This window comes from Nerophis lumbriciformis, linkage group LG08, assembly GCF_033978685.3.
Source record: "Nerophis lumbriciformis linkage group LG08, RoL_Nlum_v2.1, whole genome shotgun sequence".
Lineage (NCBI taxonomy): Eukaryota > Metazoa > Chordata > Actinopteri > Syngnathiformes > Syngnathidae > Nerophis > Nerophis lumbriciformis.
In genome coordinates this window covers 24,248,520-24,262,163 of record NC_084555.2, presented here as the reverse complement: position 1 = coordinate 24,262,163, position 13,644 = coordinate 24,248,520, and the positions used below count along the sequence as shown (strand labels likewise).

Genomic DNA, 13,644 nt, shown 5'->3' with positions numbered 1-13,644 from the left:
ATTTTTTATTCAAGAAAATGTTTTTAATTTATTTATCTTATTTTATTTTATTTTTACCTTATCTGCACCATACCTGGTTGTCCAAATTAGGCATAATAATGTGTTAATTCCACGTCTGCATATCGGTATCGGTAATTAAAGAGTTGGACAATATCGGAATATCGGATATCGGCAAAAAGCCATTATTGGACATCCCTTCTCAAAACACGATCTCAAATCAACGTCTACCATTGAAATAAATTAAAAATCAATTTAATTGGTGCTTGGCCCCAAAACAGAAAATAGTTTTATGATTATTGCAATATTTACCTTGGAGAGTGGACTTCTACTGTTTCTCCTTCAAGCTGCTTCTCCGGCAAACACCATCAGCATCTTCTCCATATTTTCATGGATAAATGTCCGACGCTTAGGTATCTTTCAACGTCGTTGGCTCGCGTTAGACTCATTGTGCTTCAGTATGGTGCAGACTAGCAGTGATACGCTCCGACCTCTTTCCAAAGCCTTCACGTTTTTGATGATTTTTTTTCCATTACATTCAATGACCATCATCCACTTCTTTTTCCCAGCGCTGTCCTTCACACTCACTTTCTTCCTTCCCCTGGTTGGAAAAATAAATGTATGTCTGTCTCTAGCTATAAGCTAATGCTCGCGGGTAAGACCAGATGTTTGGGGCGGATCTTACGGGGTTCACTGTGACATTTGCTATGCCAGCTAATGGCGGGGATGCTTGTAACTCACATGTTTGCTTGTAACTTAAAGCGAGAGACAGCTTTTATGTCAAAACACTCTTAAGTTGAGGTACCACTGTAGTTTTAACTATCTGCGCACATTTTTTTTTCTGCACAAATAATAACTTTGCTTCTGTGTATACCAGTCTTAGATGGAAAGATGAGACTAGTAACACAACTTCCAGCAATGTGGTCCACTGTGTGTTGCTACACAACGTGGTTTTGTTTCTATTTTGGGGTGTGCGCCCGTCCAGTTGCAGCCATTGCTGCTCATCACAGCTCTCAAATGCAACCCCCATCCCCCAGTGCCCATATACTTTTGAGTCACAGACACGCAGCATGCATGCACAGTCGCGCATTCATGCTGCTGCACACTTGACAGCAGGCTGCAAAGAAAGAGAGAGACAGTGAGAAAGGAGACGCGTCCTTGAACACTTGGACATACAGTACAGGAGCTACAGTACTTTATTATTCGAATTATTCTGGACAGAATGTTTGAGTAGAGCTGCTTTTCCATATATATATTTTTTTCAGTTCAGTCATTATTTAGTCCAGCTATGAATACAACAGTGACGTGCAGTCAGGGGAGGCAGGTGAGGCGGGGCCTCACGTGCCATCATGGAAAGAAAAAAAATTTAAAAAGAAAAAAATATATATAAATTGTTATATGTATCCAGTGATTATACTATAAAGTTATTTTCCATTTAACTTCACCAGTTTTAGATTATTTTTTCATTCAAAATCGCTGAATTTTCAAATTTGCCGTGAGAGATGGTGCGGTGATCAGCAGGCAGTTGAGGCACGTCACTCAGTTGTACCTCAACATGGATTGCGCAATGACTCGGCTAACTGCTGGCCTGCTGTGCAGTGAGACCGTATTGCTATATGAATTATATTATACATTTCCATAATTTAGTTAGCTGAGGTATATCATGTTCAGTGTATTTTGTCAACAACTGTATGTGTGTAAACTATTTCTTGTGCTGAGCAATCATAAAACTGCTGCGAAGACGCACTGTGTGAGGCTCGCAGTAATCCCGCCTCCTGGTGGTAGAGGGCGGTAGTGATCCCAGGGAGCATTTCTGCGACTACTCGGCTGCAGAAGAAGTGACAACAAGCAGCAACAGTTAGCAGTGATCGTTTATTTTTTCCTCTTGCCTGGACTATTAACATGGAGGATTACATATCTAAAATAAAACAGTTTTCTAAACTGGACTTTCAATCGAAGCAGGAGGTAATACTTGAAGGAAGATCTCCATCGAGACAGAGAGATTTTTAAAACTGAAGAAAGATAAGGAAGACTTCTATAAACAAGTTATTGATGCTTTTGTTCAAAAGGAGCTGCGCATGGACTTCATTTATAAGTAAAGGTAAAACCATAATAACGTTTTTTTTTTTAATTAAATGTGCTTTTTTGTGTGCTAAAGTTTGTATGTGTAAAGTTAAAGTTAAGTTAAAGTACCAATGATTGTCACACACACTATGTGTGGTGAAATTTGTCCTCTGCATTTGACCCATCCCCTTGATCACCCCCTGGGAGGTGAGGGGAGTAGTGGGCAGCAGCGGGGCCGTGCCCGGGAATCATTTTTGGTGATTTAACCCCCAATTCCAACCTTTGATGCTGAGTGCCAAGCAGGGAAGAATGCTGGTATGAGCTTTTAAACATAACCCGTTAACTGCTGCCAATCAAATGGTGAATAAGATACTCTTTAGGGTTCATATGTTTGTAAATCTGACTGTGATAAAGTCAGTGCCTCACCAGCCATCAACCTCACCGCACATCACTGGAATAAAAAATGTTTGGCTGTTATTTAATTCCAGTATCTCTCTCTTTCTTTCTCTTTTCTCCCTTTCCTTACATCCCTACATGTGTTACCTCCGATCATCTTCCCACCGAAAACCCTAAACTCAACACACAATTGCATTTCAACCTCACTTTCACCATCACCATCGCATCCAGAGTCCCGGCCTGGATGTTGACGAGAACGGTACATTGGACCTGAGTATGAGCAAGCGTCTGTGCAGCGGCGCGGGGGACTCTGTGCTCACCCCTCTGGAGCCCATGTCCCCCCAGAGGCAAGCGGCTCTGCTGGGCTCCCGCTGCTACGGCATGGGGGACGCTGCCGACTGCTGGGACCTGCCAGTTGACTACACCAAGATCAAACACATAGATGATGACGACAAAGAGGTAAATGAAAAAAATACAGAAAAAGTTATTTATTACTGTGCAAATGATTGTGCTGGGTGGTACTTAATCTTAAGAATGTTTTCAGATAAGAGCTGTCCCTCAACTAATTGTTATGCTTTAAGTTACAAGCAAAAATGTGAGTTACAAACATCCCCGCTATTGGTTGGTGTAGCACAGGGGTCGGGAACCTTTTTGGCTGAGAGAGCCATGAAAGCCAAATATTTTAAAATGTATTTCCATGAGAGCCATATAATATTTTTTAACACTGAATACTAGAGATGTCCGATAATATCAGACTGCTGATATCGGCTGATAAATGCTTTAAAATGTACTATCGGAAATTATCGGTTTCAAGTATATCGGTATCGGTTTCCAAAAGTAAAATTTATGACTTTTTAAAACGGCACTGTACGGAGTGGTACACGGATGTAGGGAGAAGTACAGAGCGCCAATAAACCTTAAAGGCACTGCCTTTGCGTGCCGGCCCAGTCACATAATATCTACGGCTTTTCACACACACAAGTGAAAGCAAGGCATTGTTGGTCAAAAGCCATACAGGTCACACTGAGGGTGGCCGTATAAACAACTTTAACACTGTTACAAATAAGCGCCACACTGTAAACCCACACCAAACAAGAATGACAAACACATTTCGGGAGAACATCCGCACTGTAACACAACATAAACACAACAGAACAAATACCCAAAACCCCTTGCAGCACTAACTCTTCCGGGACGCTACAATATACCCCTGCGCTAACCCTCCCCTCCCCCCCACCTCAACCCCGCCCACCTCAACCTCCTCATGCTCTCTCAGGGAGCGCATGTCCCAAATTCCAAGCTGCTGTTTTGAGGCATGTTAAAAAAAAAAAATGCACTTTGTGACTTCAATAATAAATATGGCAGTGCCATGTTGGCATTTTTTTCCATAACTTGAGTTGATTTATTTTGGAAAACCTTGTTACATTGTTTAATGCATCCAGCGGGGCATCACAACACAATTAGGCATAATAATGTGTTAATTCCACGACTGAAAATATCGGTATCGGTTGATATCGGTATCGGTAATTAAGAGTTGGACAATATTGGAATATCGGCTATTGGCAAAAAAGCCATTATCGGACATCTCTACTGAATACAACTAAATGTGTGCATTTTTAAGTAAGACCAACATTTGTACAGTATAATAAGTCTCTTATTCTTTTTAATAACATTGTTATTCTGAAGGTAACCAATAATAAATTAAATACTTAATTACCATTAATGCGACTTCTGGTGCTGCATGGTTTTGCTGATGGCTTTGTAGTCGTTATTTTTAACAATGTGATTACCAGCGGAATTATTCATTACTTATCGTGTTAAGCAATGTCATCTAAGATTTGTCTGAGAGCCAGATGCAGTCATCAAAAGAGTCACATCTGGCTCTAGAGCCATAGGTTCCCTACCCCTGGTGTAGCAAATGCCACAGCGAACGGATAAGTTAAAGTTAAAGTACCAATGATTGTCACACACACACTAGGTGCAGTGTAATTATCCTCTGCATTTGACCCATCACCCTTGATCACCCCCTGGGAGGTGAGGGGAGCAGTGAGCAGCAGCGGTGGCCACACCCGGGAATTATTTTTGGTGATTTAACCCCCAATTCCAACCCTTGATGCTGAGTGCCAAGCAGGGAGGTAATGGGTCCCATGTTTATAGTCTTTGGTATGACTCGGCCCGGGTTTGAACTCACGACCTACCTATATCAGGGCGGACACTCTAACCACAAGGCCACTGAGATCCGACCAAAACATCTGGTTTTACGACTGGTCGACATAACTTTGTTTTTCCAAACCGGAAGGAAGAAAGTGAGTGTAAATGACAGTGCCAAGAAGAAGAAGCTAATGATATCCATTTAATTAAAGAAAATAATCTTTAAAAACATGATCAACCGTGTCGCTAGTTAACTTGGCAAAGCAATTGGAGCGTATCACTGCTAGTCTGCATCATACTGAAGCAGAATGAGTCTAACGCCAGTTAAGGATGTTAAACATATCTGAACAGCAGACATGTATCCATGAAAATATGAAAAGCTGCTGATGGTGTGTTTGACAGAGAAGCACCTGGAAGGCCAGTAGAAGTCCACTCTCAAATGTTGTACATGATTCAATTCAGTTCACTTCGGTTTTATTTATTTATTTCATTCATAAAAATCAAACAAACAAATAAAAATAAAAATAAAACAATCAACACGACATTTAAGTAAATTATGAATGAAAATTAGCAGAAATAAATTAAAAAAACTTATATTAGTTTCCCCTTTTTTACAAATACAGCAATTGACAACTAAGCCATTTTTTTTTTTATTTTACAAAAATCTTTCCATTATCGTGATTTTAACTTTTTTTTAAGATTTCAATTGTTTTATTCCACCATCAAGTTTGTTCCATAAACTAACAACTCTGATTGACATACTTATTTCCATTATCAATGTTCTAAATGTAGATTTATTAAAGATCTCCGTTTCTTTCAGATTATAATTACTTTCTCTTTTTTACAAATCTGTTTTAAATATTGTTTGGTAGATTTGTTGCATGTGTTTTGTATTAATGGATTTTTAGGATATTATACTCCACCATTTCATGAAATTGTAATACCTTTAACTGTTTGAACATTGGCTTTGTGGGTTCCCTGTATGCATTTCCAGTAATGATTCTTACAGCTATTTTCTGCAGAAGGAAGAATGTATTTAAATATGTTTTACAGGCACTACCCCACACTTCATTACAGTATGTTAGATATGGAACAATCAGCGAGTTATACAAAATATACAATGCTTTTTGATTTAGCAATTCCTTCACTTTCTGTAAAATAGCAATAGTTTTAAATACTTTAGTCTTATTATCATTTATATGTGATTTCTATGACAAATGTTCATCAATCATACACCCAAAAACTTGATCTCTTGTGTTCTTTGAAACTGAACTCCTTCGACATATAATGAGCCATCCACACTTGTCCTCATATTGCAAGAAATCATACATTTCGATTTACTAGTATTCATGGATGATAATCTATTTACATCAAACCATCTTTTAATCTTGATTAGTTCATTTCAACCCCATCTAACACATCTGTAATATTTGATTCTGAATAAAATAAGGTTGTGTCATCCGAAAAAGAAAAACGTTTAAACTAGGGATGTCCGATAATGGCTTTTTTGCCGATATCCGATATTCCGATATTGTCCAACTCTTAATTACCGATACCGATATCAACCGATACCGATATATACAGTCGTGGAATTAACACATTATTATGCCTAATTTGGACAACCAGGTATGGTGAAGATAAGGTCATTTTTATTAAAAAAAAAAATAATAATAAAATAAGATAAATAAATTAAAAACATTTTCTTGAATAAAAAAGAAAGTAAAACAATATAAAAACAGTTACATAGAAACTAGTAATTAATGAAAATGAGTAAAATTAACTGTTAAAGGTTAGTACTATTAGTGGACCAGCAGCACGCACAATCATGTGTGCTTACGGACTGTATCCCTTGCAGACTGTATTGATATATATTGATATATAATGTAGGAACCAGAATATTAATAACAGAAAGAAACAACCCTTTTGTGTGAATGAATGGGGGAGGGAGGTTTTTGGGTTGGTGCACTAATTGTAAGTGTATCTTGTGTTTTTTATGTTGATTTAATAAAAAAATAAAAAATAAAAAAATGATACCGATAATAAAAAAAACGATACAGATCATTTTCGATATTACATTTTAAAGCATTTATCGACATCTCTAATTTAAACAGTTTGTAAACTATGGTAATATCGTTGCCGTACATGAGAAACAGTATTGGTTCAAGGACTGGTCCTTGTGGTACTCAACTAACATTATGTAAGGCAGACTTCCAATTGTTAACTTCCACAAACTGTTTTCTGTCCTTCAGGTAACTTTTGACCCACTCATTAGCCTCTCCTCTTATTCCAGATTTGTAAAGTTTGTCCAATAATAACTTATGATCGAGCGTTTTGAAGATCTACGAAAATACTTACTAAATATTGTTTTGTAACTATTGCAGATGAAATGTATTCTACCAAATTAATTATAGCTGTTGTTGTTGTGTGATTGGGACAAACCCCATATTGACTATTACTTAAAATGTTATATATATATATATATATATATATATATATATATATATATATATATATATATATATATATATATATATATATATATATATATATTGATACATTTATTTTACCTGAGAGAAAAACAATTCTCTAAGATCTTTGAGAAATGTGGCAGCAGTGCTATTGGTCTGTAATTTGAGGACTGGTGTTTGTTTCCATCTTTGTAAAGGTGTATTACTTTAGCAATTGTTATATGATGTAGAAATATCCCTTTCATGAATGATAAATTACAAATGGTTTGATAACTAAATCTATGATGCTCTTTATAAATGTCATATTCATGTCTACATAATCATTTGAGGTCTTATTTGGACACTGCTTCAGAGTTTGTAATATTTCAATCTTTTCTACTTTATCAAGAAAGATTCTGTTTATGTTATCTGTTATAGTTTCTCCAGTTTTTTTTTTTTTTTTTTGTCCTGTCCAGCTACTCAGGCAAATCATATTGTTGATGCAGATGCCCGTATTTGCTGTACAGATTTACTTACTTAGTTTCTCCAGTTTTATCATCAACTTCAATTGTTGGTATTCGTTCAGCCAAGGTAGGGCCGATTTTTACAAAAAAAATATTCAAATCCTTTACAATATAATTTTATCTAACATCTTTATTATCTTTGTTGAAATTATTTAGAATTTTAAGTTGTGCTTTTTCCTTTTTTTAATTATTATTTAATTATGTCATACAACTACTGTAGTGGTATGTAGTATATTCTATGGTATAGTTTTTATAAAAAAATTTAAATCTGAAAGTTAGTTTTTTCTTCTTAAAAGACATGTTACTTGTTGAAATGTTTGTGTTCTCGAGGACCACGCACCAGTTAAATTAATTTCAATGGAGGACGTAACAAGCCTTTTAAAAAGAAAAACTGACTTTTAAATAAGAAGTACTGTTTGAAGAATAATACAATAGAATTCAGTACAAACTGCAGTATTTTTCGGAAGTAATGTAGTAAAGATATACAGCATTTACTTTGGTGAAGAGACTAATGCGGTGTCTCCTTTGGCTACTTGACTGATGATTTCAAAGCAAGTTATCCGTAAAAGTGTACCCTGTAAAAATTACAATAGATTTTTATGTGGTACCGTTTTTCAATTTACAGTATGTGTGCAAACAAAACAAACAGATTTTACAGAAGAAAAAAAAGAAGCTTTTGTAACCTGAAACCTGTTGTGAAAAGTTGTTTTTATATTCCAAATGATATATTAAAGGCCTACTGAAATGCGATTTTCTTATTTAAACGGGCATAGCAGGTCCATTCTATGTGTCATATTTGATCATTTCGTGATATTGCCATATTTTTGCTGAAAGGATTTAGTAGAGAACATCGACGATAAAGTTCGCAACTTTTGGTCGCTGATAAAAAAGCCTTGCCTGTACCGGAAGTAGCAGACGAGTAGCGTGACGTCACAGGTTGTGGAGCTCCTCACATCCGCACATTGTTTACAATCATGGCCACCAGCAGCGAGAGCGATTCGAACCGAGAAAGCGACGATTTCCCCATTAATTTGAGCGAGGATGAAAGATTTGTGGATGACGAAAGTGAGAGTGAAGGACTAGAGGGCAGTGGGAGCGATTCAGATAGAGAAGATGCTGTGAGAGGCGGGTGGGACCTGATATTCAGCTGGGAATGACTAAAACAGTAAATAAACACAAGACATATGTATACTCTATTAGCCACAACACAACCAGGCTTATATTTAATATGCCACAAATTAATTCCGCATAACAAACGCCTCCCCCGTCCCGTCCATATAACCCGCCAATACAACTCAAACACCTGCACAACACACTCAATCCCACAGCCCAAAGTATCGTTCACCTCCCCAAAGTTCATACAGCACATATATTTCCCCAAAGTCCCCAAAGTTACGTACGTGACATGCACATAGCGGCACGCACGTACGGGCAAGCGATCAAATGTTTGGAAGCCGCAGCTGCATGCGTACTCACGGTACCGCGTCTGCGCATCCAACTCAAAGTCCTCCTGGTAAGAGTCTCTGTTGTCCCAGTTCTCCACAGGCCAATGGTAAAGCTTGACTGTCAGTCTTCGGGAATGTAAACACTGAAACACCGGCTGTGTTATCCGGCACAACAGTCAGGGGGTGCATTCTACGGCGGGGGTGCGTTATCCGGCACAACACCTGCCGCAATACACCGCTTCCCACCTACAGCTTTCTTCTTTGCTGTCTCCATTGTTCATTGAACAAATTGCAAAAGATTCACCAACACAGATGTCCAGAATACTGTGGAATTTTGCGATGAAAACAGACGACTTAATAGCTGGCCACCATGCTGTCCCAAAATGTCCTCTACAATCCGTGACGTCACACGCTCACGTCATCATACCGAGACGTTTTCAGCAGGATATTTTGCGCGAAATTTAAAATTGCACTTTAGTAAGCTAACCCGGCCGTATTGGCATGTGTTGCAATGTTAAGATTTCATCATTGATATATAAACTATCAGACTGCGTGGTCGGTAGTAGTGGGTTTCAGTAGGCCTTTAAGGATTGTGTTGAATTGTAAATTGTTTCTGAATCAAATCGTCAACTCGAGATTCGGAATTAAATCATGAGTTGTAAGATTCTCATCTCTCAGCCATTTATCATATCACACATAACTCACGGGGTCTGCCGGAGAATAAGAAGACTCAGTGTTGCCAATTTAGCGATTCTATTTAGCGAGTAATCAGAATCTCCTCGATTCTCTTTTGCACACAAAAAAGTGACTGCGGAGAGACTTTGGCAGACTCCTAAACAAAAGCATGTTCCGCTCTTCTCAACAAGCTGCGAGTGCTGGATTTATAATTGCAAGGTGTTCCACTAATGTCGCCTATTTAATTTGATCGTGTTAAAGGTAACCGCTCATGTTGCACCACACTTCACAAAAATAAGTAGGACAAGCAGAGCTCAAGTATTTATTATTTCCTTAACAAGATGGCGATGAACACAAATAGCAACAATAATGAGAAGCTATATGACACATTCTTCCATAGACTTTCCAGCGTGATTTAGATGTTATGGAGGTGGGGTTTTTTTTTGGTGTTGTTGTTTTTCCAGACAGTGCAGTTGGCATGCTTCACTCAAGGCTGTCTGTGTTTGAGCTCCATCCCCCTCTCATCGCACATTGTGTCTCCTCCTCAAACATTTGCATCGATGTCTGATTGTCTTCCGGGTTTCTTGCCTGCTGTCTGGCTTGCTGTTAAATTAGAAAACCACTCAACAAGTCATAGTTGGGACTTTCTGAGATGGCCTAATGGATCTGAAAGTTAATTGATGTCAGCATTACAGTATATGCTCAGTTAGTGTTATGTTACCCACATCACACTGCTGCTTTTTTTTTTTTTTTTTTACATTTTGCTCTTCTCTGAGATGAATTATGCAAAGTAGCACCTTGGGAAAGAGTCGGAATAGCTCATCTCATCAAAGAGCTGCTGGAAATCAATGCACGACTGCTGGGTGCATCTGTCGATGTGCACAGACACCCCAGTGTGCAGTATGTGTGTGTGTGGAGGGGACAAGAAACTGTGTGTGTGTGTGTGTGTGTGTGTGTGTGTGTGTGTGTGTGTGTGTGTGTGTGTGTGTGTGTGTGTGTGTGTGTGTGTGTGTTTTCTTGTATTTCTACCCTTCTTGAGACATCAACAAGGAAAAGTACCTTCCATATGAGGACCGGTGAACAAGTGAGAAACCAAAATTATGGTCCCAATACGGTAAACCATTGCATCTTATAGAGAATGTCTCATTTGCACCCCTGGTGGTGAAATCTATCAAAATTAGGGTGGTCCCAAAAAGGAGGGATTTTTCAAATTGACTGTGTGTCACTTTTAAAAGTGCTCCCCCTCTGGTCAACATATGAAATAACAAGTGTGTGTAAGAAATTGAAATGCGCCCCCTTTGGCCAAAATTGGAAAAAATATATATATATAAAAAAATTATATAGAGACATACTGCACTAATTTGAAGTAAATAATGAAGATTAAAAAACAATTACAATCAAAAAAATTAAATAAAAAAGATAATTAACTAAAAGCAGTCTTTTTCTCAAAATGCGTCAACTTTTTTCTTATAAAATTGGGCACAATTTCTCATATGCTTTCTGTTTCTGTAATATTGCAATATTTTCTCGTAAACTTATTGCTTTTTTATGTAAAATTATTATTTTCTAATGCAAAATGGTGACGTTTGTCATATCAATTTCTGACCTTTATCACAGTATTGCCAATTTTTTTGTTGCTCTTGTAAAATACTGACATAAAATTCTTACTTTTGTCATAATTTTGCCAAGTAAAATTCCGATTATTATCATAGTATTGCCAACATTTTAAAATGTTCTTATAAAATTGTGACTTTTGTCAAGTAAAATTACCACTCTTTTCATAAAATTGCCAACATTTTAAGCTTTTCTTGTAAAATTCCAACTTTTATCGTAATATTGCACGAATGTTCAGTTTTTCTTGTCAAATTTTGACTCGCGTTGAGTAAGATTACGACTTTTATTATAATACTATGGGTAGGCATTTTTCAGAGGTCTCAAGAAGGTTACAAATACAAGAACATGTGCCTGTGTGTGTGTGTGTGTGTGTGTGTGTGTGTGTGTGTGTGTGTGTGTGTGTGTGTGTGTGTGTGTGTGTGTGTGTGTGTGTGTGTGTGAGATCCCAAGTTAGCCTACTTTTTTTGCTTCGCGGGCCTGCATGTGTCATTGACTGCACTTCCCCTCCTTTTGATTGGAGGAGCTGCATGACCCAGCTTGTGGTAGGTGGGCAGCAATTTGGGGTCATTTCTGAACCTGTCTATTCATAAGCAATACTGTACTTACACTGCAGGCATGGGAGAAAGGAGAGGGAATTGCATCAACTGCCCTGCTTGCACACTGCAGACAAAACACAGTCTCATGTATGCCCTTTAAAGCAGGCTGACACGACACGGTATTGCCATCTGGCGGTAGAATGGGGCATTACAATGACAAGGCAGACAACTCCCTCAACAATATATATCTGCATTGATGAGCAGAATAAGTAATTACACATGTATCAACATGTGTTTGCCCGTGTATGAAATAAATTGAGGATGTGGATGGCAATAATGTACATATAAGTATTCCATAGCCACCAACTCACAATTAAAAACAAGATGGTTTTTGCATGCAGCTGGTAATGTTTTCCAAATTTCTATGGAAAAAAACTTTAATATGGTTTCAAATTTTTTAAATGGTATTAACATACCTAAATTATGTGATTGTAAACCAGTTCCCCCTTGCATGTATACACATACTTCATTGTATCGGGTGTGATAACCTGGAAGCACAGTAGGTGTCGCACTCCATGGTCAGAAAGTTCACAATCTTTGCATGTTTATGTCTTTGTTTCATCAATAATGTGTTTGCTTAACCAATTGTTACTATAACAATCTACAAGGTTAATATAGTTGGCTTCTGTTTCTTCCCCTCTATTTATCTGCTTTCTTTTGTATTTCAAGTTATCATTACGTATATGTATTTTTGCATTTGAACAATTGTATTGTTGATAATAGAGGTAATTATTGTTATTATTCATTATCAATAGCGCTATTTCTATTGGTATTTGTATTGCTCATTTGTAGTGTAATAATGCTCATTGTCATTTCTGTATTATTATTCATTTCACTTGCTATCACTTTTACCATCATATTTGTACATATCCTTTTTAAAAAGTTAAAGTACCCATGATTGTCACACACACACTAGGTGTGGCGAAATTATTCTCTGCATTTGACTCATCACCCTTGATCACCCCCTGGGAGATGAAGGGAGCAGTGAGCAGCAGCGGTGGCCGCGCCCGGGAATAATTTTTGGTGATTTAACCCCCAATTCCAACCCTTGATGCTGAGTGCCAAGCAGGGAGGTAATGGGTCCCATGTTTATAGTCTTTGGTATGACTCGGCCGGGGTTTGAACTCACGACCTACCGATCTCAGGGCGGACACTCTACTTGCTGATGTTGTTCTGTTGTTGTTGTTGTTATTGTTATTGTTGTGTTTGCTATTTTAATTGTCTGTCTGTCTTATCCCCCTCTTGTCCCTGCAATTTCCCCCTCTGTCTTCCTTTTTTTCTCTTTCTATCCCCTCCTGCTCCGGCCCGGCTGCACCAAATGATAATATAAATCCATTTAATAAAGTCAAATACAAATAAGGCAACAAGAGAAGTATCCTACACTTCTCTTTTGTAAAGTAAATGTGTACAGCCGATATGGGCATCAACATCAACTATATGATTTGTCTAAGTAGCTGGACAGGACAAAAAAGAAAAATAAATGTGTTTGTCAAGAGTTCGAATCAGTGGCATCTTTAGGCTTTTTTGTGAGACTGGGGAAGTAAATGTAAAATATACTTAAACCCCTAAATTATTTGGTGTTTTTTGGTTGTTTTGCATACAAAAGTTCTGCTTTGTTTTACAAAATAGTGTCAACAAAAATGCCGATAGACAATAGAAAAGTTGCAAGAATATGGGTTTTATTCATACAGCCTATCATTATTCATTTAAATATGATTATAAATATGTCAAGTTG

The 13,644-nt window shown here is 37.6% G+C and overlaps 1 protein-coding gene across 2 annotated transcripts in view; it reads left to right on the top strand.

Moving 5' to 3' along the window:
• myt1lb (myelin transcription factor 1-like, b) overlaps window positions 1-13,644 on the top strand; it is a 318,608-nt gene that overhangs the window by 279,250 nt on the left and 25,714 nt on the right. For both annotated transcript variants that reach the window (XM_061968516.2, XM_061968515.2), the window contains exon 11: window positions 2,689-2,916. In XM_061968516.2, the coding sequence (XP_061824500.1) occupies window positions 2,689-2,916 (228 nt within the window). The remainder of the gene's footprint in view (window positions 1-2,688; window positions 2,917-13,644) is intronic.